Genomic DNA, 26746 nt, shown 5'->3' with positions numbered 1-26746 from the left:
TATTGTTTGTACTTCAAGCAACACACATGTACCTTCAATATCAATTAAGCCGTGCAAATTTTTAGCATGGGAATCAAAGATTTTAAATACATTATCGACATTGTAATAAATACCGACTGTCTCAGATGCTATTGTCAACAGGAAAGAATTGTATCTCTGATCTATTAAAGATTGGATTGCATTATCAAAGGACATTGAGATCATAAATCCTTGAATATCAGAATTACCATTCAGAGACCCTGTATAACTTTCACTTTAATTAAGCTCATAATTAATGTCCTGTACCTTAAGTATGGTAGGCAATTCTGTTAACAATAAAAATGACTGGTTCCATAACCTTGACAATAAAGAGTACAATTCATTTCCAGTATTCATTATTTGAACCAGGTCTGTTGAACAAGTTATTGGCTTTGTGTCTTTGTAAATAAGAGCACATAAAGTCATTGCAACACATTGTTGACCAGTGTTTTGACCAAATACAGACACAGTTCCTTGACTGTAAGGTGCATTGATTGTTTTACTGGGATTAGTGGGAATGGTAGGGCCAGGTTTTTTTTCTATATCCATACACAGGCAGTAATTGCAATAATAAATCTTGTGGTTAAGACCTTTATACACAGATTTAGTGGATCCATTATGAAAGTGTGTGTGTGTACTTCCATCTACAAAGGCACTTATCATCTTCATCAATATGTAGTTTGTTACCAAGATTATATGCACGAATATTATGTATCCTTGATGACTTCGGTACATTTTTTTATGTGTTTTCTTACAACCCTTCTTTTAGCTCTTTTCTTAAAGAAAGCATGGGTAAGCTGTTTCACAGGTAGTCTGCTTGGTTCACGGTCTCGTTTAACACCACGGAAATATGTGTTTCGATGTTTATTGTAGTACATGCTGACAAACTTGGCACGTCGAGATACACAGCTCTTTATTGGTATCAATAATGTATTTTTCTTACTTACTTTTACAGACATTTGAAATACTTCTGAGAAACAATCATCTGCATCAAAGCTTAGATCTGAATAAAAAACATGGTATATATGAAAAAGTTTAAAAATAAGGATAAATTAATAGCTTGATAGACAAATTGACATAAAAGAGAATAAAATATAAACTATAGTTCTTGTAACAATCCACTTGACTGTTTATAACAATATGTCCTTTATTCTTACCAATGTTTTGTGAGTTATTAACATCAAAATCAAGTTTCAGTTTGTTGCATAGATTGAAAATAATAATCAATACAATAATAATAGCAAATAAAAAAGTCATTTTCCCATTACTGTGAAGCATTGGCAGATCGGGCACACTTTTGCTCTCTTCGTTATTGGCTGCTACTCGAACAGCCGCTGCTGGGACAGCTCCCTCACGAATGGAAGGGGTGGCGACCATTTTAACTTTGTTGGTCTCGTCGTTATTTGCTGCTACTCGAACGGCTGCTGTCACCAGTGGTTTTGTCACGAGTGGTTGTCACGAGTGGTTGTCACGAGTGGTTGTCACCAGTGGTTTTGTCACCAGTGGTTGTCACGAGTGGTTGTCACGAGTGGTTGTCACGAGTGGTTGTCACGAGTGGTTGTCACGAGTGGTTGTCACGAGTGGTTGTCACGAGTGGTTGTCACGAGTGGTTGTCACGAGTGGTTGTCACCAGTGGTTGTCACCAGTGGTAAAAAACGTTTTGAGTCTAGTAGTGCTAGCTCGACGCCGAAAACGAAAAAACAAACAGCATTTTAAGACTCGTGCCGGCCAAAGGCCTTGGGCACGAGTAAAAATCTAAAATACCATAATAGCGCAGTCATATAAATATGATATGATCTTTTAGCTTTAAAATCATGTATAACATGTCCACATACAAACTTACCGCAAGAGCTTGATTGTTTTCTGCAGGAACCCTGTTTTCCCTTACCGAGGCGACCTTTTGGTCGTAAAATAATACCTTTTATGGTCCCTGCTATTACTCATGTTTATGCAGAAACCAACCGTTGACATTATCTGCCCTACTCGCTATTTCTTGGCATTTTGCGGTAACTCAAACTCAACTTAAACTCAACTCAACTCAAACTCAACTCAGCTCATAACTCGATAAATAGCCGATCCCTTTTTTTTTTACCAGTTTTGGCTTTCTCGATTTTTTAAAAGGAATCTAGTTACCGACAACGGCAAATAATCATCTGGTAACAAAAAGGCGGTCCAATATATGTTTGACGGCGTGCAGGGTACATAATATGTTTTCTGTTTTTAAATTTCCCATTATTAGAAATTATAATAAAAAAACATTCACAATCAGCATATCATCCATGAGAACTTTCATTTGACAAAGACAAGCATACATGAGCGACTTTTATTGTTAGATTTGACATGGCAATTATCAGTTAGTCATACAAAGATGCGACCGACAGCATGTTAGTTGGTAGCCATTGATTGAAGGAAAGTAGTCGCAGATAAAGCTACTTTGGCACCCCAGCTGGAATCTGCCGTCGGGGGCTGCGATCTTACTGCACCGGCTTGAGCCGCAATCAACGATTTTCTTCTGTTGATAGCAGTTATGGGACAACGTGGGACAGGAGTAGCAAGCGATGCCAGCACTCAGACCTGAAATAGAACAAGATAAAGCTTACGAGTAAAGCACAGTGGTGTAGGGGGGGGGGGGGGGGGGAGCGACGCAAGTACTAAGACCTTGGAATAGAACAAGATAAAGCTTACGATTGGGGGGCACAATAATGTAGAGGGAGGGGGGGAGGGGGGAGTAGCAAGCGATGCCAGTACTAAGACCTGGAATAGAACAAGATAAAGCTTACGAGTGGAGCACAGTGGTGTGTGTATGGGGGGGGGGATTAGCAGGCGACATGTGTTAACTATTGCATTGTTTGTACCTGCGTGACAGAGCAGCATGGCAGACACGATAACTACGGCGGTAGAACCCTTCATGTTGCGTGGGATTACGATTCCTAGGAGATAAGAGAAGACATTATAGTATCAATCAATTTGTATAGTAGCAATCAATCCGTAAAGTAGCTATTAATCTGTAACAATAAGGATCTTCTCCAAACAAAGTATGAATACGCCCACGACCAGTCAGACCAATAATCCCACAGCCAGAGACTATTTTAGTACCTCTGTGTCTTAGTATTATTTCTTTGCCTGTAAATTTGTTTAGATTCTCACCAATGGAAAGGACGCAAACAACAAAAAACGAATAAAAGAGACTCGAGCTTATCACTAGTAAAAAGTTTATGAAAAACACTGCTCAGAGGGTACAGACTAATTGATAGTTATTCATTATTTTCTGAGCTTAGAAATGATTAGCTCTTGGGCTTCAGTGTTCTTTTATGTATATTTTTAAAGAGTTGATCCCGAATTTTTTTATGGGTCAACAATAATTACATGAAAAGAAAGCATTTATGGAAATGTTGGAATCTTTTTATTTACAGAAGATTCCGCAGTTTGTTTGCACGATCTCTTGATGGGATTACAATATAAGACACAAGGGCAGTATTTCGATATAATTACCGGATCACTAGACCTCGAAACGGCCTATCTGAAAAAATCACAAACCCTTTTATGAATCTATATCTTTTATTAAATAAAGATTTCATGTTTGCTAGTTAAAATCGAACTTTTTTCTGGAAAACGTATGTGATTTGACAAGGAAAAAAGTAGTAAAAAAATATTTTTTTGAAAGTATTACAAATTGTGAGAATTACAAACGCGCAGAATGCTTGTTAATAAAAAAAAAAATAACAAGTTCTATAAAGCTTCGATGTAGTCACGAGATCAAAGAAAATCATATGAGAATCAAGACATAAAATACTTATCTAAGAATGTCATGTCATGTGTGTATATCATGAGTTCACATCATGCATATAACATATTCGTCTGCATTCTCAAGTTTTGGAACCTTTAAAGTTCCTCTGTGAGTTGAGTTTCTTACCTTAATTCTCGCTTTTTCCACCTTCGAAATAAAGAACAAGACACTGCAGAGTATCATTATAATTCCTTTTTCACCAAGACAATCATTTATTTGGAAAGCAATCACTCACACCTTTTCCGGCCAATCAAGTTGCTAGCTAGTGGAAAACATATCCTTACTTGGTTGCTAGGCTATTCGAACGTAACCTTGGAATCTTCTAATAGAATCGATTTGCTCATGATTAATTATTTTTGTGTGTGGGTGTGTGATGACCATCAAACATATTGTATAGCACAAAAAGAGCTCAATCTATACACAGCGAACAAAAGCACCAAACTTGGTATAAAAATAGCCTAGAGGATGGTAATCAATATTGAGACCGGTGCCCTCCGGTACCATTTGCGGACCATAAATAAAGAGCAATTTTTTTTTTAGAAATCTGGTGTTGCGGGTACCCTGTGGTAAGATTTCCATACCTTTTCAAGACACAAAAAAAGATCAAAATGCACATATTTGAAAACAATTTCTATCATTTCAGCTGTATTCTTTCGAATTCCGAGCCAAAAAACATATAAATAGCTATAAAAAGCTACATTTGAAGAAGAAGGAAAACCTAATAGAACCCAGGCCCCACGCGGCTTTATTTACATCCCTTTTGCTAACATGCAAATATTACTGATTTTTATTCATTTAATAAGCGCAAATGTGGTGCACATGAATTTTTCCAGAAATTTTCTTTCAATGAGTTTTCTCAGTATTGTATTAAGGGCTATAGCGCTTTAATTTAACCAGCGCGGCTGTAATTAATAGGTCCGTCAGCAAGAAAAAATGCTACCGATGAGGGAGATTTTTCATAGCCTATATTGCGTTCGCAAGTTTTACACCTTTTTTTGCTCATCACCTTTCTTTACTAATGTTCTTCTCAAATTGTTTCTTTCTAAAGTTTTCTCTGAATTTATATTTTTTGTTACATTAATTATTTGTATTTTGTTGCTACAGCTTTAGTACGTTTTGAATTCTTTCACATCCGATGATTGATTTTATTAAGTACTTTACACCAAAAATATTGTTGCAGAATTCGTGCAATTGAAGTTTGAGTCATTTACCGCCTTTGCGGTAAAAATTTAAATTTTGTCAACAATGCTCACCAGATTGCCTTTCAGGATGTTAGGTTTCATTGCAAATTGACTATTCGAAACGTAATATTTTATGAATATTATTTGAATTTCAAATAATTCCCTCTCCCAAAGCTCTTGTGTTGGATTCTTTGTCAAAGAATGACTTTTTAGGTGTTTTAAGAAGGCAATATACACTCCTTTGACATTGACTTGATTTGTTTGTATTCTTTTGAATTTTTTTTTCCTATAATTTTAAGCTTTTAGATTTTTTTAAACATATTTTTAAAACATATTTTTTAACCATATTCTCTTCCAAACGTTTACATTGAAAAGTCATAATTTATTACCATAGTTACAAAGGAGATCCATTAATACACCCTTTTCAATGTGTAAATCAATATTACTTGGAAAATCTATGGTACAACTCTATAAATGATTTATGATTGAAGGCATGATATGGGCTTTAATGTTTCTTAAAAAGAAAAAAAAATAGTACTAAAGTACTAAACACCATTATCATTTTTCCTTTAGAATCAGCAAGCCGTTTCTAATGTGGTCACAAGAGGCTTGGTTACAGAGACTCCCCGTATCCGGGATATTCTGAAGCACCACTCTAAATAGTACAAAAATGTGTCTCTTCAAAACTTTGAGGGTGATACCTGGCAGAGGAGGCTAAAGGGTGCGATGTTTGACCAATCGAATTAGCAAACGAGATTTCACTAGAATTTATCTTATTATAGATCTCAGGCATGACGGCCGCAGTCTTTTTGTGTTTATTTTGGACTGTGTGTTTGACACTCAAAATTCCACGTGATTTCTTAGTCCATGTCGCATATTATTTTTGGTCCAGTTTTCAGGAATTTAAGGGGAGGACGGGTGTCTGTTGACGATGACAGCCGTCAAAGTTGTTGTGTCGTTGTTGTGCCGATTGCCATGCCGTCTGTGGCAATATGTTAGAATCTAACACATCTTTCTACATAACATATTGTAAAATTCAAAGCGAGTATTTATTTGCTTACTTTATACAAGCCAGTATGGTACTTTGTAACCTTTTAAAATCATAAAAGAAAATTAAAAAATAAAACAAATATCAACTATGTATTAAGATAATAAATTTTATGAACTCGTACTTGACGTGTGTTCTTGGATGAGGGTTTGGAGAGACTGGGATTGAGCGGGAGGTTATGGATGCAGGCCCGTACACAGGATTTTTCTTAGGGGGGGGTCGCGAAATCCGAAAAAGTGGACCTTATTTTTTCGGGGTGGGGTGGGGGGGTGCAGGGAGTTCGCACCCCTCCTGGGTACGGGCTTGGGATGAGGGTTTTGGTGGGATTGTAAGAAGGGACTGCGTAACTGAACCTAGATCCCAGTTTTATCTAAAAGACACTAAACGATTACCTTGGGGCGGGGCTGGGGCGGGTAGCAAGAGCACCCCATCTCCCCCCCCCACCCACCCACCCTCCTCTCTACCATCGGCACAATAGCTCAAGTATGCGATGCATGAAAACAAGTGTGCCACATTCGCATTCCGTTGGTATACTGATCAAATATACCCTGACACTCGTACACTTTACAGCTCGTAGTGATTCAATCACGCTGGTAAGGGCTAGGGGTTCAGAACTTTCAGGTCAGTCGGGGGGGGGGGGGGGGGTTCTTCAGGTTAAAAGTGATAGGGATGCTCGTCGGGAAATTCGAAAAATACCCCTAAAAATACCATGACAAAAAATAATAAATTATACCATGACAACTCGGATCATTTGTTTATCTTTTCGTTAAGGCACTATGTTATTTTAAAATCAAATCACAATTGTTTCTGAGGCGAGAGCCTCGCCCTACTCCATGCTACTTATGGGCCAAAGCGGGGGAGCCGGCAGACGCCCTTGACTTCCAACCACTCGGTCGTATGAAGCCGAAAACCCTAGCTAATAGAATTCCATGATTTATATTTTCATTTTGTAAAAAAAAGGATATCGAACTAATATAGATCGGCAGTGGTGGCTGGCGTCTACAGATATGGCGCTCAAAACCATCTGATCGTTAGAATAATAGAATAATTTTGGCTTACGTCAGGTAAACATGTCCAAACGTGTCCTCTTTTAAGGTTGACGCTAGTATTGTCAACACTAGAGTTTTTGAACACTTGTTCATAGCACCGTCATTTCTTCGGCACCTCGGAGAAAACGTCCCTGAGAAAGGATGAATCCTCTGTTTGGAAAAGAAATCCCCGCGGACCCTGGGCACATGCTAGCGTACGCGCATCATTCTGAACAGTCTCTTTCAGTTTGTTTCAGAATAACTTTCTCCCCTTTATTACAATAACGGTCCGCCGATCACTGATCCGTACCTTAGGAAAAGCCTCGAAAACTCTGTCCTTTAGTAGAAAACGGTTAAAGGATTTCTCATTCCCAAAATCTCCCAAGCGTGTCTCATGTACATTGTGGAGCTCGGACATTAGAAAAAGGCACCTACCATTTTTAAGAGCCTGCACTTATATATTCTGTTAATATATTCTATAAACCCAGACCCGTAGCCAGGATTTTGAGCGGGGTGGTTCGTATTTCCATTTCAGAGGACCAAATTTCCGGTATACCCCTCTACAGCTCTACCCGCTTTATAACATTAGGCAATCAACCTTGAATTTAAAATGTTATTAATAGGGTATTATTTTTAACATATAGTGATAATATTAAAGATGCTTATTATAAAAAAAAATTTTATAGTTATTTTAAAGACATATTGATGTGCACGGTATATCTCCAGCCAAACGTTATATATTTTTGTTTGCTCTGAGCGGACCTTCAAGCCGGGTGGGGGGGTTTGTCCGAACCCCCCCTGGCTACGGGCCTGAAGCCTGACAAAAGCTCTATTTTTTATCATCCTCTCTCGCTTTCTGGAGACATTTCCTTTTCTTATGCTCCACGGCCCTTTCCATCCCTGAGGTCATCATTTAGACATCTTTAGGATAATAAAATAGTCCTCTATTGGTGCGGCGATTCGTTGGAGGTTGGTTGCTGTCCTGTTAAAACCATGCGATGCGTTCAACCTCATCACTATGATGCACACGTAGGGAGCAATAAGCACTGTTTTTTTTTCGTAGTGCCTCTGCCTTAATGCTTTCGAGCATTAATACCGCAAATTTGTGACAATTCCTGTGCCATTTTGCGCTATTTGTGATAAAGAGTTTCTACACATGTTTCTTCTGCAGAACATCCAAATCCTCTAATATTCTCAAGAAAAGAATCACAACCTAATAACTTTGATTAAGGAGGCATATCTAAAGCATCTTATTGGTCTTTGGTGTCTAGTTGACAGACACTTACAAAGCCCCCTTATTAAATCCATCTCTACCTCTTTTTATTTAGCCAACGTCAAAATACCCGATAATTGCATGCGATTAATCGCAGATTCAGAAGAAATAAATTAAAAATCAAGACAAAATTTCATATTTAGTAGGTTATAGACATTGTACGTCCTTGATACATAAAGAATGAGCTTTTTTTTACCTAAAATAAGCGATTTTATGAGGTAGTTCTAGCATATACAGTGCCAATATAACCAGGATAACCGTGAGGGGGATTGGGTCTAGCTTTGAAAACGTTTTCTCTTAAATTAATCATTTTAATGCAGCCGACGATAGTTTTATCTTATAAAGAAATATTAACAAATACTGTTATATTTCCCCTACCAAAAAAAAAAAAATCAGATATTTCGCCTTAGTTTTGGAAATACAAGATCTTTTAAATTTCACCACAGGGAGCCCGTGATCACAATGACAAAGACCCCATCACCAATATTCAGTAGCTACACACCTATTACAAGCTATACACCTTTTTTGAAATGACGTTGTCGGCGAAAATGGCAAATGGTAGTACTTCCATCCGAAAATACCATGGGACTCTTCATATTTCTACTGACTGCAGGACAATGTGAATAGCTCATGGGACTAGTAGTATATTTTATACGATTAGTAGTATACTTACCGTCTTATTCTTACACATAATAAATACCCATAAGAAGCGGCTGGCCTTACAATTATTACATTTTGCCATCCTTTTTTCTAAACTCATGAATACGAAAAGAGTACACAACTTTCAAGAATGAATTGCAGACAGCCAGGATGAACAACCATATATGATTAATCCTTGATGTTATCGCATAGCAGGCTCAAGGCACGTTCCCAGGATTGGCCGAGAAGGGGGGGGTTGCGCAGTCATAGGTATTAAATGGAAAAAATCGTAGTATTTGATGAAGATCCCTTAATAAGAAATGTCCCACTTTTTGGGCAAAAGTGGTGGTGGTGGTGGTGGTGGGGGGGGGGGGCTACGCGCGCACACTGCGCACCCCCGGTGTAAACCAACCTACCCCCCGGTAGTAACCAACCAAGGGAGACAAAAATGACAATACATATGGTGTCCTAGGCAAGGTTAGCGATCTTTCTTGAGCCTTTGCTCATCGCCTCAACTTTAGCATCTTTGTGAACCCAGGAAGTAGAGGTCAACATGGTGCGAGAATGAGACAGAGGAAGGGGGGACTCTTTCTTGTCTCCCCCCCCTCCTCCTCCGTCGCCTTGCCCTTGGCAGGGGAAGTCTTTTTCAAATAAATAAAAGTATACTAAAATTTATACCAAATCAGCATTACATATTAATCTTTGAACTTTTGAAACGCTATTTGGGAAAATTATTAACTGATTTTGGGAGTTTTATAGAATTTTGTGTTAACTGCTTTTTTTATGATCAAAATGGTGGAACAAAACTGTACCAAAGACCTTTTTGTAAAACGCGCCTCTCAAACCAAAAGAACTACAACATAATGAAGTTTAAAAGCAACTACTCAACATTCAGAGCCCAAGATACTGGAAGATACATACTGTAAGATACATTGTGGGATTTTTCTCATTGAAAAGAGGCAGCTGGGCCATTAATAATACTCTAATTATAATAAATATTATAAACCAAAGGCCAAAGGTGTCAATAATAGTGAGTTGACTATTTTAAAATCACTCTACTGAGGCTGAATTGAGATGTACTAAGAAATTAAACAGCAGCAAGGTATCATAAATAGCAACTAGTTTATTTTAACTTCATGAAGCTTACAAAGGATAGAGGGCTATAAGCTTTTGATTGAGCAACTTGGGCTCAATGAGTAAGGAGTGACTTTTATTTCTTTTATAAAATTATTTCTAATTTTACCAAAAGACAAAAAAAAAATTTACAACAGTGTGCGCTCATGGCGTGATTCCAGTGCATGTCAGCACATGCAAAAAACAGTTTGAAAAACTGGCTTCAAATTCCAAGAAATATTTACTTCATTGTTTGGTGGTTCAACTACTTGGACTTATTTTGCATTTTCCTTTTTACCTGGGACAGGTTTTCTTCCCGGAGATTAATATTTGTTAGTGTTAAAATGTAAAAGTTCTTTGGGATTCACAGGGTTGTCAACTGATGATGCACAAACTCTCCTTACATGATTTTATGCTGCATCATCACATGACCTTCATTGTGTAATGAAAGTGACCAATCCCACCAATCAGAGCGCTCATACATCTCAATTTTTTTTATAATACATAATATAAATATAATCTTTATACAAATCATATAATTTAAAATTAACACAGGAACGAAAAAGTGTTTACATTCCTCACACCTCCAGAAAATTCTGTCAGGAAGTATTACTTACTCCCATTACTGAGTTTAAGTAGGAACCAAATGTTATTGGTCTTCCAGGAGGAAAGGGCAAAAGAGCGCTGACATCCAGGGTCTGAAGAATACCTTGTAATGTTCTGAAAAAAAAAGCAAATTATTGAAAACATAACTTTTGAGCTTTTCTTCTACAGCAAATGTGCCATTACTTGTGAACAAAGCTAAAATAATGGTACATAGCCACATCAAACATTTTTGTACAACAATTTTTGTGGCGAATGTTAACTCAAATTTTTTTGTTACAGAAAAATCCTGGGATATTTCCTAGTAACATGAAACATAATGTTTTAAATGGTAACCATTTAGTCAAAAGTAATAATGAAGTTTATGTTATATGAAGTACACACACATAGCATAGTTATATTGCCACCACCCTATGTTTATGTGTTATTAACTGTCCTTTTTCAAATGGCTAAAAAAAAAAAACTAATGATGAGATCCTTTTTTGGTAACAAAAATATATATAGAAGGATTTCACTACTGATAGTACAGTAGCAGCAATTATACCAAAATCTACCGAGCATCCAAGCAACCATAAATGTGGCTACTTAGAAATTCAGAGCTGGCTTTAACTGGTATTGGATACCAGTTGGATTTCAAGCTCATTAACTTTCTAGTAAACCTTTCTCATTAAGCTGCCACTGAGTATGAAACTGAGGGTGCCTGCTAAATAGAAGTACAACTGCACAACCATACAGTAGCATTTGTATAGACCATACCTACAGCCCTAATGGATGATTGATAGAGGTACCACACTGTAAGCTGCGGGGGGTCTTCAGGGTAAAAGTGATAGGGATGCTTGTTGGGAAATCTGAAAAATACCCCTTAAAAATACCTGCATGACCAAAAATTGTGCTACCCTAAAAAAATACCTCAGAAGCCCTAAAAATATGATATCTAAGAGAAAAGCCTTTTTTTTTCTGATACCTCCCCAAAAATACCTGAGGCCCTATTTTGATCCCAAAAAATATGACGAGCATCCATATCAGGTTGACATTGGAAGTACCCCCACTGGGACTGTAAGGCGAAAATTGGCTTGACATTTACTTAATTCAAGTATTATTCCTGTGTCCTGTGAGTTAGCTAACCTGCAGTTGGCATAGATGAGGTGGTGGTACTCTGCAAGTTCGTGGGCAAGTTCCAACTGATGGTTTCCCATTAGCTCTTCATTTATAACCACAACTAGTGGACGCTTAGCTTGAAGTGACTCCAGTATGCTCCCAGAACCTTAATCATGTTAAAGATAATTGTTATCAAAAGGTGTTACAGTACCTAGAGCAAAAGCAATGATGAGGAAAATAAGGACAGTTTGTTTATTTTATAATAAAGACTGATACCTGCATGACTGATAACTAATGATGCCTTAGCAATGTCTTGGGCTATTGAATCCTTGTACCTGTAATTTTACAACATGATCAAGGATAAGAAAAATAAATAAATATAAATGAAAACACACATATCATGGTGTTTCACACATACCAAGGTGTTTCATTCAAATTGGAGAATTAGCTCTCCAACAGGCCTGTTGCTAGTGGTAGGTGCTGCCTTTCTCAGCCAAATTTTTTTCTAATTGAATACAGTAACTGTAAAATCTATTAATTTTGCAATTTGACTGCAATATGAGTGTCAGTGCTTTATACACTTTTGCATCAGATTAATAGTTTTGCTAATTTCTTCCTTGTGACAACATGGTACATAGTTTAGTTTCTGAGAGAGGGAAATGCTTCGGGAACCTAGGGCTTGTAGAGCATTGTATGAGGACACCACCAAAATCAGGTGAAACACAGAGGGGAGGAGTAGGCATCTGACGTCCTTTGTCACTGAGGATGTGCTCATATTTCAGATAAATCTTTTTGGGAGGACAGCACTGCATCACAGGCTACCATTCATCTCCCATACACCTCACAATAACACCCCAAGTGTTTTTTTAACTGTAAATAAAACAACATCCGAACGTGCAACTAACCTGTAAAACTCTACAATGAGCCCATTCTGGTTACAGCACTCTGGTTCAAATTCACCTTTTCCGATCTGAAGCACCAGCTTTTTATAGCCATGTCCCTGGAGAATCTAAATCGATACGGATAGGATAATGATGAATTTTATTCAGATTGGTAAAAAATGTGGATGTTTAACGTATGCTGTACAGTATGTCTGTTTCTCAGTAGATTCGTTTCGAAAATAGTAAGGCAATGAGTTCATTATTTTCAAAAGATTCAAAGAAATTACCTTACAAATAGTTGGGCTTGTAACGGTTTCAACTAACTTATTAAAGCTTGTTGTGCCGACAGTCACAAACACAACACCGTCCTCCATGTTTGTGCCCACGCAATAAACGGTCAGCAGATGCCCGTTTTAGGTGTGAGCCATCGGGATATCGGTCATTGGTGTTACTCATAAGCCTCGCTCTGACTACATGCTAGCCTCGCTTTCATTTTTGCCGAGTTCGTGATTCAACAGCCACGGGCAGCGAAAAATGGAGGCGAAGGTGGGCTTGGAAAATAAGTGTGATATTTCGCCTTCAAATTGTGTTTACACAAGTTGTTACTGGTAAGATCATATTCTGTAACTAGTACAGCTTCTTCGACCGAAATATCTCGATGATATGAGCACGAGGTTAATTTTTAGAGGGGATTTTTCTGTGTCGTAATAAGATCTGACAAGTCCATCCGATGGGCAATCACACAAACTTAGGGAACTTTTGCTTCTGCAAATTTGATTTTTCCTGGCCGCTATTCACGATATAAATGTATGGTAATCAATTTATAGCTTATTGATTGTGTCAGTAGATATTTTCTCCCCTAGAAATATCCTTCTAACCTGTTTTTATTGGTGTTGTTTTGGTAAATTGTGCGGGTTTTTCCTTGGCCCGGTCAGGGACAGTGACTGCTTAGGTTACTTGAGATATTAAAATCTATTTTACTAGCCAAATATTTTGCAGTGCTTCAATATAATATAGTGTTTATCCCAGAATAGTTATAAATATACAATTTCGTCGTTTATTGACTATTGATATGGAATTATGAGCGATGTTTTGCTTCTCCCGAGTCTTGACAAAGTTCGAATGTTTTGGTTTTCTGTGTGCACGTGTTTTTGCTAAAAACTTCAAATATCTATTCCGTTTTAATAAAGTTTTTCTTAAATCGTGATGACATATTTTAAACCTCTAGTGTTTATATTTGTTTTTTATATGAAGGCTTTGCAGGATGATCTTTTAGTTTTACTTTAAAACGCCTTGGAAAAAAGCGACACAACAGAAATAGTTTTGACTGGCCCTTGCCCTGATGTGTAGCCCTCACTGGGAAAAAGTACACTTTGGTGTGCAACCTTTAACACACTGATAGAATACAGTGAAACAGACTGTTTTTATGTCTCTTTCTCAGTTATGATGTGTGCTCAGAGATTCAAAAAACATACTGTACTCTGTGTTTTGCCTTGGAATGCATTTTACTATGCAAAATATTCTATTAAAAGTACAAATTAAAACTAAAAAAGTTAGGGGGATAAATTACAGAGAAAGTATTAATAAATATGTCGTAAAGCCCCTCCCATTTTCCCTGTCCGCCTGGCCCATAAAGTACCATAATATTTTTTTAGCTTTTAGCTGCTACAAGTTCAACAACACTTCTTCATTGCATAAATGGTCAGTCATTCCCTCTTATAATACTATGTTTAAAAAAATATTCTTTTTAATTTAACAGTGAAGAAAATGTGTGGAAATTATGTGAAAGGATAAAAGAGGAACAAGTTCTTGATCTGGAAGAGCATTATGTTGTTTTTATATCAAACAGCAATCGACAGGTGAGTTAGCAGTAGATCCAAGATGTGTGGAGAGGATTATGTTATATTTAGGTGGGACATATGTTGAGAAGATATCAAGTAGGGATAAGGGTATAACATTTTTACCTTCAAAATTTTGTTTTCTTCTTTTGCTGTTATTGTTGCTTGGATAAATTTTCACTTTTTTGCCTTTTCTTATTTTGCAGATTCCTTTATGGATGCAAAAAAAAGCAAGTAGTCCCTTAGATGCAGTTGTTTGGGTAATTATCAGTTAGATTTTATGTTCACATGAAATTTTTTTGGTTGTACAATTTCAAGGTCAATTTTATGGTCTTTGACAAAATTATTTTGGGTGTGGTCAAAAGCTATTCTTAGTCCAATCTACGTCAAAAAAGGGGCCAACATCGGACTAATTGCAACACAAGTTTTTTTTCAACAGTTTCTTGCACAGAAAGTATTCCTCTATAACATAATAAATGTCTAAAAAAATCGGAGAAGACAAACACCATGAAAAACGGGGTGTAGACAGGCTGCTTTGTCACGACGGTTGAAAAATCCATCCCATGGGTTCGTGTCAAACACACGTGATTCGACAAGGCAGGTAAAGAATGCCATTTTAGAGTCGCAAAGAGTTGATCAACTTGATTCATAATTTCTGTGTGGCAGTGTAAAGTATTGGTATAATATTGTTTGCAGTTATTTAGGTGAAATTTCGAATTTCCAGTTTTCTAGAGGCGATTTTCTACTGCCCGTTTCACCGATTGGCATCATTAGAGTGCTACAGTAACTTTCTCCTCCCTTAGTATGGGGGAACTACAATCGCTCAATATTGCCTCAAATGGATTGAAACTTCACAGGGATGTAAATAACATTAAAACATTAACAGGTAAAAAAAAGTTTGAAGGGTTTTTTATTATATTTTTCGTCCCAATATTTTTATTGTAACACGCCATATATTTACAGTATTATAAGTAACTATGAATGAAACACATAAAATACAACATTAGCTTGGGGAACCTGTGCTCTCATCATAGAGTCTAACAATGCTGGAGGAAGACTTCAGAGCTCAAAGGAGACATGTTGTTCAAGGTCTTCTGGGGATGAGCATGAATTAAGCGCTGAAAAAAACAGCTGTAACATGTACCATGTCATTGTCAATGCACAAGGTTGTGCTATCTGCTTACAAGAACCCTTCTCCGGTTATTTTAGCGGTATCAACTTTAACTGAGTTGTCGCCTTAGACACAAAATAGGGTGATCTTTCCACAAGAACATTCAGAACTGTCTAAAAGGGTTTAATGTCTACAAAGAATCGTGATGGTGACAATTTAGATTTTTTTACCGATGGTTTGACAGGTTAAGCCCCATCAGACTTTGTCTGATATCACTAGGGTCCTGCATTTAAAATAACTCTTAATAATTATAATTGAAAGCAGGGTTGCAGAAAAATAACAATAAAATTCAGATCAATGCCATTAAATTAAACTCAAACTAATGATAATAATTACATGATGTGCTTGATTCTCCCCCCTTAAAGACCCATTAAGATCATGTAGAAATGTATATTTGGTATCATTTATAGTGGTATAAATTTGATATGTATATTTTTGTGATTTTCATAACCTATGGGATCCCTGTGATTTTTCATACAAGCCTTGTATGGGTAAATTCTATGCTTTTTTTTGCATTGTTTGCTTGCTCCGATTTTTTTAGACTTTTAGGATGTTATAATGGTAGACTTAATCAATAACATCAAAGGCGTTGAAAAACTTGTGTGCAATTAGTCCGATCTTAACCCATTGACTCCTGGCTTTTTTGGAGCTGAATTTACAAAAAACAGACTGAAAACAGATACCTCCCCCCCTATTCTGAGTTTTATACAGCCCGTCAAAGTCAAACACAGCTGCACCTAGTCAGCGGTATCCAAGCTTTCCAACAGTGCTTTGCGGTCCCCACTTTTAATCCCTCGTCGATGTGCTGAAGCCAGCACAAGTTGATGGTTGCTTGTATTTTTCATCAAAAATACAGCTATGAGCATATTAGGAGAGTGTCTCAGGACATCATGAAGTCTTTTGGGGCATAATTGAGTGCTTTGCTTATGGATATTTGCAAGCAAAGGTGGATTCATGATGATTTTTTCTTGTTTGGCTTTGCCCGGATGAGAAAATAATTTTCTAATGAATCACCACAGCTCTCCTAAATGGTGTCTTTTCTGAAACCAAATTGATTCCAAAATTGTTTACACTGCTATTCTGGGTCTGTATGACCTGGAATTGATTCGTTTGGCTTCGGGGTGAAAAGACTTATAAAAAACCATCTGACTTTGGGGAGAGGAGTGTTGACTGGCCCTCCCCTCGTGAATTTTCCCCTGGATCTCCCAGAATGCTTTGCAATACGTAAATATATTTTCGTGGTTGTACAACCCTTCAAGGAATGGACATTGTGTTTTGAGGCCAAGGAAATGTACCTGGAGGATCAGAATAAAGGTATCTATTTGTGTCTTGAGCTGTGTTTGCTGATCTATCTCCCTTGTGTGGTATTTTGAGCGTTTTATTGAGAGGGGTGATTCTGCTTTTCTCTCCTTGTTCGATTTGAGATTTGTCAAAGAACCTGTGCTATTATTTGGCTTAAGAGTAGATGCCAACACCTTGGTTGGATGCATATCTGCAAGACCATTTATCCCTTAGACTGATGCCTGAGTATCTTCATCTTGTTGTGTTTATTTTGAATTTATGAATTTTTTGGGTTGTGGGTACTTCCCAAAGCCGGTACAGGCCGGTTGAGGGGTCAATGTGTTAAACCATACAAGATTGATTGGACTAATTTGCGATTGTTATTTTTTATATTTACTTTTAATTCTCAATACTGTATCTAATACCACCTTTTTGTACTTCAGGATTACCATGTGATATTAATCAGGAAGACAAAGGATAAAAGTTTTGTTTATGACCTGGATTCCATTCTACCATTTCCTTGTCCCTCTGAGCTGTACCTTGAACAAGCCATACAGAGTGACAGAAAACTTAAAAAGCAATTTCACAGGTTGGTAATTGTGTCGGTATTTTAGCATACTGTACCTTGAACGAGCCATACAGACTGACAGAAAACTTAAAAAACAATTCAAGAGGTCGGTAATTGTGTCAGTTGAGCACCAAATCTCCAGCTTTTTAGTGATTTTTATCGCTTCTGAAAAATTATTCTATAGAAAATCGTCATTTTGCCTATTTCTTATTAAAATATTTAAAACAATAATTCCCTTGCACAGCACAATTTATCTCACACCCGCGTGAGATCTATAAGTGGATTTGTTCGCAAGAGCTTTTTATACGGCAAACACCTGCAATGTTATACCCACCCCTCCCCCACAAATTCTCAAGCATTGAGATAAAGAACTTTTTTTATCTGATCTCATGGACAATTAACACTTCAATAACTTTTTGAGTCTTTTTTTTTTCAATAGGAAATTCAGGATAATCCCCGCTCCAGTATTTCTCCAGACATTTGCGTCAGACAGATCACATATGAGAAAGCAAAATGGAGAATGGCGACAAGAGCCCCCAGCATACCCCCCTATTAAAACTGGAGGTTAGTACCCATCACCCCCTTCCTCAGCATACACCCTATTAGAACTGGAGGTTAGTACACAACCCCCCCCCCCCTTCCTCAGCATACACCCTATTAGAACTGGAGGTTAGTACACATCCCCCCCTCCCCCAGCATACACCCTATTAAAACTGGAGGTTAGTACCCATCACCCCCTTCCTCAGCATACACCCTATTAGAACTGGAGGTTAGTACACAACCCCCCCCTTCCTCAGCATACACCCTATTAGAACTGGAGGTTAGTACACAACCCCCCCCCCCCTTCCTCAGCATACACCCTATTAAAACTGGAGGTTAGTACACATCCCCCCCCTTCCCTAGCATACACCCTATTAGAACTGGAGGTTAGTACACATCCCCCCCTTCCTCAGCATACACCCTATTAGAACTGGAGGTTAGTACACAACCCCCCCCCCTTCCCCAGCATACACCCTATTAGAACTGGAGGTTAGTACACAACCCCCCCCCCCTTCCTCAGCATACACCCTATTAAAACTGGAGGTTAGTACACATCCCCCCCCTTCCTCAGCATACACCACACCCTATTAGAACTGGAGGTTAGTACACAACCCCCCCCTTCCCCAGCATACACCCTATTAGAACTGGAGGTTAGTACACCCCCCCCCCTTCCTCAGCATTCACCCTATTAGAACTGGAGGTTAGTACACAACCCCCCCCTCTTCCTCAGCATACACACTATTAAAACTGGAGGTTAGTACACAACCCCCCCCTTCCCCAGCATACACCCTATTAGAACTGGAGGTTAGTACACATCCCCCCCCTTCCCTAGCATACACCCTATTAGAACTGGAGGTTAGTACACATCCCCCCCTTCCTCAGCATACACCCTATTAGAACTGGAGGTTAGTACACAACCCCCCCCTTCCCCAGCATACACCCTATTAGAACTGGAGGTTAGTACACATCCCCCCCTTCCTCAGCATACACCCTATTAGAACTGGAGGTTAGTACACATCCCCCCCCTTCCTCAGCATACACCCTATTAGAACTGGAGGTTAGTACCCATCCCCCCCCTTCCTCAGCATACACCCTATTAGAACTGGAGGTTAGTACACATCCCCCCCCTTCCTCAGCATACACCCTATTAGAACTGGAGGTTAGTACACATCCCCCCCCCTTCCTCAGCATACACCCTATTAGAACTGGAGGTTAGTACACATCCCCCCCCCTTCCTCAGCATACACCCTATTAGAACTGGAGGTTAGTACACATCCCCCCCTTCCTCAGCATACACCCTATTAGAACTGGAGGTTAGTACACATCCCCCCCCTTCCTCAGCATACACCCTATTAGAACTGGAGGTTAGTACACAACCCCCCCCTTCCCCAGCATACACCCTATTAGAACTGGAGGTTAGTACACAACCCCCCCCCCTTCCTCAGCATACACCCTATTAAAACTGGAGGTTAGTACACATCCCCCCCCTTCCTCAGCATACACCCTATTAGAACTGGAGGTTAGTACCCATCCCCCCCCTTCCTCAGCATACACCCTATTAGAACTGGAGGTTAGTACACCCCCCCCCCTTCCTCAGCATACACCCTATTAGAACTGGAGGTTAGTACACAACCCCCCCCTTGCTCAGCATACACCCTATTAGAACTGGAGGTTAGTACACATCCCCCCCCTTGCTCAGCATACACCCTATTAGAACTGGAGGTTAGTACACATCCCCCCCCTTCCCTAGCATACACCCTATTAGAACTGGAGGTTAGTACACATCCCCCCCTTCCTCAGCATACACCCTATTAGAACTGGAGGTTAGTACACAACCCCCCCCCTTCCCCAGCATACACCCTATTAGAACTGGAGGTTAGTACACCCCCCCCCTCCTCAGCATACACCCTATTAGAACTGGAGGTTAGTACCCATCCCCCCCCCTTCCTCAGCATACACCCTATTAGAACTGGAGGTTAGTACACCCCCCCACCCTTCCTCAGCATACACCCTATTAGAACTGGAGGTTAGTACACAACCCCCCCCCCCTTCCTCAGCATACACCCTATTAGAACTGGAGGTTAGTACACCCCCCTTCCTCAGCATACACCCTATTAGAACTGGAGGTTAGTACACCCCGTTAGTACACATCCCCCCCCCCTCCTTTCTGCCAAAACGTGGGCCATTCGTATTGAATGATATTCACAAATCCTTGCCTTTTTCCATACGGTATGGCACCAATGGCTGCGCTACCCCCCCCCCCCCCCCCCACCCACCCTTCCTTTCCATTTCGTATTAAATAATATTCAAAAATCATTTCCTTTTCCTTATTATTTTCATATTCTATCCCTTTTTTCATACAGTTCGCCCCATGACAGCTTTCCAATAGGGTTCTCGATTCTGGATCATAGTGTGTGGATTCCTGTTACTAGTGTCTGGATTCCGGTTTCCATGTAGTTTTTCCCGTGGATTCCGGATTCCATTTTTGTTTTCCAGGATTCTTGTATTCCGGATTCCAGCTCAAGTCTTGGATTCCGGATCCTAGTGTGTGGATTCCGGATTCCAGTAGCATGGATTCCGGATTTCAAGTCTCATTTTGTCATGGATTCCGGATTCTGGATTACCTGCATGGGGCGATACAGTGTGCTATATACACCTTTTGCTTTTCATTACAATAGAGTATTGTTTAGTTTCAAAAGAAATGATCAAAATTATCAAAAATTGTATTTGTCTTGTCCACAGCATCTTCAATGAACCTTGATTCCTTCATCGACATGACACCAGGCCGCGGCGAAGGAACTGTGTATGACTTTAGAAACTTTATACGAACCTTTCTTCTTTTCCCAGAGCCAAACATCTAAGGGATATTATAAATTTACAGGGGATTTAATTCGCAAGATTGCTTCCTGCTCTTTGTAGCAAGAAAGGTGTTATGTAGGTGCCGACGACAGATAAGTTTATACAGAACTTGAATGCAATGAATGGAGCATAGTTCTCAGTTCATACCAGCATCCTGTGCCGAATTTGTCAGTTGTCGTCTACGCTCCTGCTTTGTGGAGCTTTATACTTTTCATGACATCTTTATATACTCGCGGATTACCTTGGTTCCAAAGCCTCGAACGTCTCCCTATTTAGTGACTAGCGCAGACAGCGCTGAAACTTCTCGGGCTTCTCGGCATTGAGCTTCGCTGGTCACTAGACTGTTTTCACGATGTTGCGCGCGCATTAAAAATTACACAGACTGGCGGGCCACCGCTGATCTAAAATGTGTACGAAGAGGAGTTTTTAGACAAAGCTATAAAAGGTGCCGCCAGAGGGCTACTCTCGCGGAGTTTTGGAGTCACATCCCCCTTTGTCCGCATTTTGGATGAGCATCAAATTGTGAATAGACTTTTTCAACAGTTACTGTAAATAACGAAAATACATTTGAAGTTAAATAGATAGTTTTCTTCCTGTAAATATTGATTTATAAGATATATAGAGAATTAATAAAGCTGCAAAGCTATGTCACCATGTGGTATTTCTATTAGTATTGCCCAACATTATTCGTGCTGCACCGTACACTTTTATGACTTGATATGTGTCTCGAGTCTACTCACGTGGCTATAGAACCACGACGTTGGAATTGACCACCAAATGCTAACACATTTTTATAGCCGTCTTCAGCGTAAATCTGAATAATAACAGCTACTCAATTCTCTAAACCGAAGTTGTTAGTTTATGCACGCTGCTTGCGTCACTGCGTAATCAAATGTAAACATACAAATAATAACCGTAGATGTAAGTTGATTTAATGTTGACACACAAGGTACATTTTGCAGTGGGAACTAGCTAACGTCTTCCCGTGCGTACGGACATGATGGGTGTAAAGATACGGCTAGTTTTGATGGTCATCGCTACTATTCTTGCCTTCTTGCTTGCTGCTTCGGGTAAGCATTTGATCTCATGTACCATCCGCGCTCTTCGCGACATTTTCTCTTCTGTTTAAAAAGTGCAAATTTGCACGAACGAACGTAATTCCGTAAGAGTTCGAAAAGGAAACCTTATACACTAAACCAAAACATTTGCATCCCAAAAGAGAAAACAGAGAAAAAAACGTTTTTTTAATCTTTATGCTAAAAGTCAAATGCTGAGAGCATTCGGCTGTTGGTAATACCTCTAGCGGCCCATTGCGCTTTATGCTTTCAATATAAAGTATATTGAATTTTTTCATCTCTATGATATAGATAAAATGCCTAGTCTACTTGCTAGTCGATTGCAAATCTACAGACAATGTTATATTAAAGCCTAATTAATAGTTAAGCTAAACAAAATTCTTACGCATTAAAGAATTTTTTGTCCTTTCTTTACACAAATATTTGTTCTTTTGAGGCTTTTAATAGAATCTAGCTTGGAATATGTCACATATTGTAGACAGCTTGCTCATTACCTATTATGTGACATATTCCATAATCCATAAAGTGTTCAACACTTGAAAGAACATGATTTATAATGGAGTATGTTTGCATTTTGACACAGAAAATCATATCTGGTAATTCTAAATATAAATAACAATAATGCAATCAAGGAATTGGAAAATATAAATCATTTTTTCTTATCCTTAAATGGATTGGCCATCGGACTGCAAAAACACACTCTTCTTGAAGAATCGCCAAATCGTGGACTTTTCTCATATTATCTGCGCACCCTCTTTAAGCAAACCTTAATGTGTGGACATACAAGGAATGATAGCATTGAAATCGTGATCCATAATCCCATAAAACTCAAGTGATCCCATATAGGATGATCCCAGATTCCCGAGGAGATGAAAGGAGGGCGTCGAGGGCGCGATAACGAGGCGAAACAAGGCCGGGGAAGGGAGGGGTGAGGGAGAAGAGAAAGGAGCGAGAAGACGTTCGCTTACTGGAGGGGGCATCCTTGGGGCCCCTCGGTACGCCCTGGGTCCCCGAGGATGTAGAGAGGGCTCCATTGTTATGCGTTTGTTTCCCTCGGAGTTTAAAGCCGCATTGTCACCAGTTTACTTCCGGTCGATTACGTAACCATCTCCGATGATTTTTAACGGAAAACGCGAAAAATATTTCAAAATATTTAAGGCAGTGTGTCTATTGGAAGTTTCTTTGAGGATGTGATTGATAATTTAGAGCGGATGGCCTGTTAAATATCTCGGATTTTAATAGATTCTTTTGTCTTTTAACGGTTAAGGTTTCCGTCGGACCTCCGGAAGTAAAATGGTGACAATGCGGCTTTAAGTCAGGGGTGATCTGCTGTGCCGGTCCTGATGGTGTATTCATTTTCATTCTAGAGTCGTCCTTTCGGTGTTACCTCTGCATAAGGGGAAGGTCCTCGTTTGATGAATGTGATAAGTATAAGGTATAAAAGATTTTAAGTTTTCAGGCTAAATGTTTTCTGATATTGATACTCCTTTTTTACTTAATTTCAGCCTGGTTCTTAATTCACATGCTCATGAACGCGGGTTTTTACTGTATGTGATCCTGGCACTTCCAGTTAATTTTTTTTGTCTTAACTTAGGTAAAACAAAGATGCGACGCTCAAGACCGATGCGCTACGTTCACGTACAAAAACAGCACAGGACACCTCGTGTACGGGAAGAGCTGTACTTACGAACGCTATTGCACGCCCAAGGCATTCTGTGACATACTTAAAACCACAGACTGTACGATTGAATGTTGTAGGACAGAGCTTTGTAATTACCAGGTTGGATTTGCGTCACCGTCACCATCGTCAACATCAACAACAACACCGTTATCATCTGCAACTACAACGCCATCATCATCATTAACATTACCATCATCATCATCGTCATCATCACCATCAAAAACAACAACGATAACCACACCATCACCGTCACAATTATCATCATTATCATCAACAACCCAAAAATACCAAACACCAACACTATCATCTTCGTTATCACTTTCGCTGTCACTACAATCGCCGTCACCATTTTTATCACTAGCAGCAATCATATCACCATTACCGTCACAAACACTGGCATTATTGTCACCATCATCAACGACAACCACATTGGCACCATTGCCATCAAAATCATTTTCACCAAAACCATCAAAATCGCCATCACTTTCACCGTCACAATCGCCATCATTAACATCATCATATCCATCACCAATATCAATAACAGAACCATCGACAACAACACCATCATCACCGTCGCTATTGCCGTCATTAATGTCATCATCATCATCATCATCATCATCATCATCAATGTCATCGTCATCATCACCATATTTAGAAACATTATCTTTTTCATTATTTTCCCCATCATCATTGTCATCAACGTCATCATCATTATGGAAGGAATTTTCGTCAATAACAGTTTCAAGGGATTCAGCACTACTTAACTCGCTCAAAGAGTCCGCTACAAAGTCAAGCGTCTTGCAAACTTTGTCAACATCGACAAGTTCTTCGAGAAACAGCACTCTCTACACAACAGAAATCCCAACAACCGTATACCAGATGCCTACTAAACTCATCCATGGGAATGAAGATTTCTGTGATTGGAATGGTGGCCCATCGATGCAAGCGAGCGGTCTCACGACATGGCTACTTTTGGTGTGCTTATGGAACTATCCATAACATAGTGAGAATGCGTGATTACAGGAAGTGAGAATGCGTGATTACAGGAAGTGAGAATGTGTGATTCCAGGAAGTGAGAATTCGTGATTCGAGGAAGTAAGAATGCGTGATTCCAGGAAGGATGGGCATTGAAGAACTGCCATTTCCAATATTCTGCAAACTCTCATCAATAATTTCCAACAGCAACCGCTAGTTCCGGCTTCCAAACAAATAGGATTACAGAAAGTTGGTGCTTTAACTGTTGTTAGAAAACTGTAAACCCTCGTTTAATAAAGTTTATCGCATTGTTTTGCTGTTATGCGAGAACATCCCAATTTAGGAGCATTAAAAGGCCCTATGTGAGAAATTCGATAAACCTAGAGATACCGCGAACTGAATTTTAGATTTTGCTGTGATGCATGGTTAGTTTATCCCGCGTTATTTTAGTCGCGGCAGTATTTCCTTACTTAGTTGTCCTTTGTTGTCCTGAACACATGTACACATATAGACATCTCCTTCTCCGGACAAGCGAAAGATCAGCGACTAATAACACTGCAGAAGATGTCACCTTTATTTTGATTAGGAAAGGCTCACCACTCCCTGGTGATCCAGTGGTCACGTGGATAGTAACGACCTTTAATCTCAATATATAGTTTGTCATGCTCGAGGATCCAGCGTACTTTGCGGGCGCTCCATCCCAAAGGTCACAATTGGGAGCGCCCGCAAAGTACGCTGGATCCTCGAGCATGCTAGTTTGCGTGCGTAGGCGTAAGTAGAATTAGGGAAACCAGGGGCGGCGGAAGGGGAGGGGCAGGGGGGCTAGCCCCCCTACTTTTTCTTTATATATGAACGAATAAACGTTTTTTTTAAACCAACGGGTCTCAATAGGTACATATGCAACCGACAAAAAATTTAAAAGTTGAAAATCCCGTGCATAAAAACCTAGGTTATCCCCGCGTTTTTATAAATAGCGCTTAAAAATTTGAAACCACCACCCAACCCTCCCCCTAAAACCACCAACCACCCATCCCCCTGAAACCACTACCCACCCCTCCCCCCAACTTCCCCCCCCCCCCCCATTTGGACCCCTCCGTCGCACCTTGAAACATTTGAAACGTCAGTGTATCTTGCTGTTATTGTTTTGAGATAGTAAACAAATCTGCCTTTGATGTAGGTACACCCTTGAATCCTTTTCCCACATTGACGAGGGATCTAGTGTAGAAAGTCTCACACCTGTTTCTATGTTTCTATTGTCAATAGGATATTTTGTAAAATGCGGTTTAAATCTTCCCATTTTTTGAATAACAAAGGTGCTAACAAATGATCTAATATAACCGCTATTAATGATTAATAGCATAGAATAAATCGAATATTAATAAGGTACACTGGATCAAAAGCCAACCAATTTGCTGACTTGGAACACTTTCGAGATGGAGCTGGCCGCAACGCTTCTTCTTTTGATCCAGGTAAGATCATGTGAAAAAAAAAAAAGAAAATTAAAGGTGTAGAGTGGGGTTTCTACTTTTCAAAGGAAAAAAAGGCATTGACACTACTATGCCCTGTAAACTCGGTTCACGATTGTGAACTTTAGACCAAAATCGGGTGTGGGAGTTACTATTTCTTTACCATGCACGATCGATGTTAAAGCAAGAAGCTAATACTCCTTTGTTTCTTTTATCTAAAATAAACGAAGGATGTGGGAGATCGAGTTTTCACGCCTGTTTCTATTTCCAAGAAGAAAATGTGAAGTTTCAAAAATGAGGCTTACTCTTTCTCTCCTGTATTCTTTTGCTAATTGACGAATGATCTTCGAAGATGGACCTATCGTCCCGACCGGTTATACGGGCAATTTTTCATGTGCTAAAATGCCTAAGCACTGCTGGCTGGGAAAAAAAGGAATGGTCCGCTCCTGGGGAAAAGGAACAGATAATTTTTTTTTCCCAGCAACAGAACATATTCAAACGATAAATATGCCATTTTAACGTGTTCGGGGAAGGGGACTCCATTTATGCCCTTGTGTGACTAAAAACATCGCAACGGTTCCCTAGTTAGTATAAGATTGCATACGAAAATAGAAAAAGGAAT

At 39.2% G+C, this 26746-nt stretch overlaps 3 protein-coding genes and 2 long non-coding RNA genes across 6 annotated transcripts; 3 read left to right on the top strand and 2 right to left on the bottom strand.

Moving 5' to 3' along the window:
- Positions 1-2327: 2327 nt before the first annotated feature.
- On the bottom strand, positions 2328-4066 carry LOC125561347. The gene is made up of 3 exons (XR_007307381.1): positions 3932-4066; positions 2874-2948; positions 2328-2592 (listed from the first exon to the last, which is right to left on the bottom strand). It is a non-coding gene; the product is annotated as an uncharacterized LOC125561347 (long non-coding RNA).
- Positions 4067-10077: 6011 nt separating this feature from the next.
- Positions 10078-13093, bottom strand: LOC5506170 (UDP-N-acetylglucosamine transferase subunit ALG13 homolog). 2 transcript variants are annotated; one of them, XM_032374560.2, is made up of 6 exons: positions 12957-13093; positions 12694-12797; positions 12065-12123; positions 11816-11954; positions 11447-11538; positions 10078-10807 (listed from the first exon to the last, which is right to left on the bottom strand). In XM_032374560.2, the coding sequence occupies exons 1-6, from the start codon at positions 13041-13043 to the stop codon at positions 10737-10739; spliced, it is 552 nt and encodes a 183-aa protein (XP_032230451.2). In that variant the 5' UTR covers positions 13044-13093; the 3' UTR covers positions 10078-10736. The 2 variants fall into 2 exon arrangements, with proteins under 2 accessions (XP_032230451.2, XP_001626924.3); XM_001626874.3 differs by lacking the exon at positions 11447-11538.
- Positions 13094-13126: 33 nt separating this feature from the next.
- On the top strand, positions 13127-21577 carry LOC5506177 (protein N-terminal glutamine amidohydrolase). The gene is made up of 6 exons (XM_048725364.1): positions 13127-13277; positions 14429-14528; positions 14714-14767; positions 17403-17548; positions 17967-18091; positions 20810-21577. The coding sequence occupies exons 1-6, from the start codon at positions 13204-13206 to the stop codon at positions 20926-20928; spliced, it is 618 nt and encodes a 205-aa protein (XP_048581321.1). The 5' UTR covers positions 13127-13203; the 3' UTR covers positions 20929-21577.
- On the top strand, positions 14774-15403 carry LOC125561295. The gene is made up of 2 exons (XR_007307325.1): positions 14774-15108; positions 15232-15403. It is a non-coding gene; the product is annotated as an uncharacterized LOC125561295 (long non-coding RNA).
- A 142-nt stretch (positions 21578-21719) lies between the features above and the next one.
- On the top strand, positions 21720-24974 carry LOC116614005 (uncharacterized protein DDB_G0271670). The gene is made up of 3 exons (XM_032374561.2): positions 21720-21996; positions 23370-23437; positions 23597-24974. Exons 1-3 carry the CDS (start codon positions 21924-21926, stop codon positions 24680-24682), a joined length of 1227 nt encoding a protein of 408 aa, XP_032230452.2. The 5' UTR covers positions 21720-21923; the 3' UTR covers positions 24683-24974.
- The last annotated feature ends 1772 nt before the right edge of the window (positions 24975-26746 follow it).

This window comes from Nematostella vectensis, chromosome 3, assembly GCF_932526225.1.
Source record: "Nematostella vectensis chromosome 3, jaNemVect1.1, whole genome shotgun sequence".
NCBI classification, from domain to species: Eukaryota; Metazoa; Cnidaria; class Anthozoa; order Actiniaria; family Edwardsiidae; genus Nematostella; species Nematostella vectensis.
Note: the sequence above shows the minus strand (reverse complement) of the source record. Positions and strands in the feature narration are given on the sequence as shown.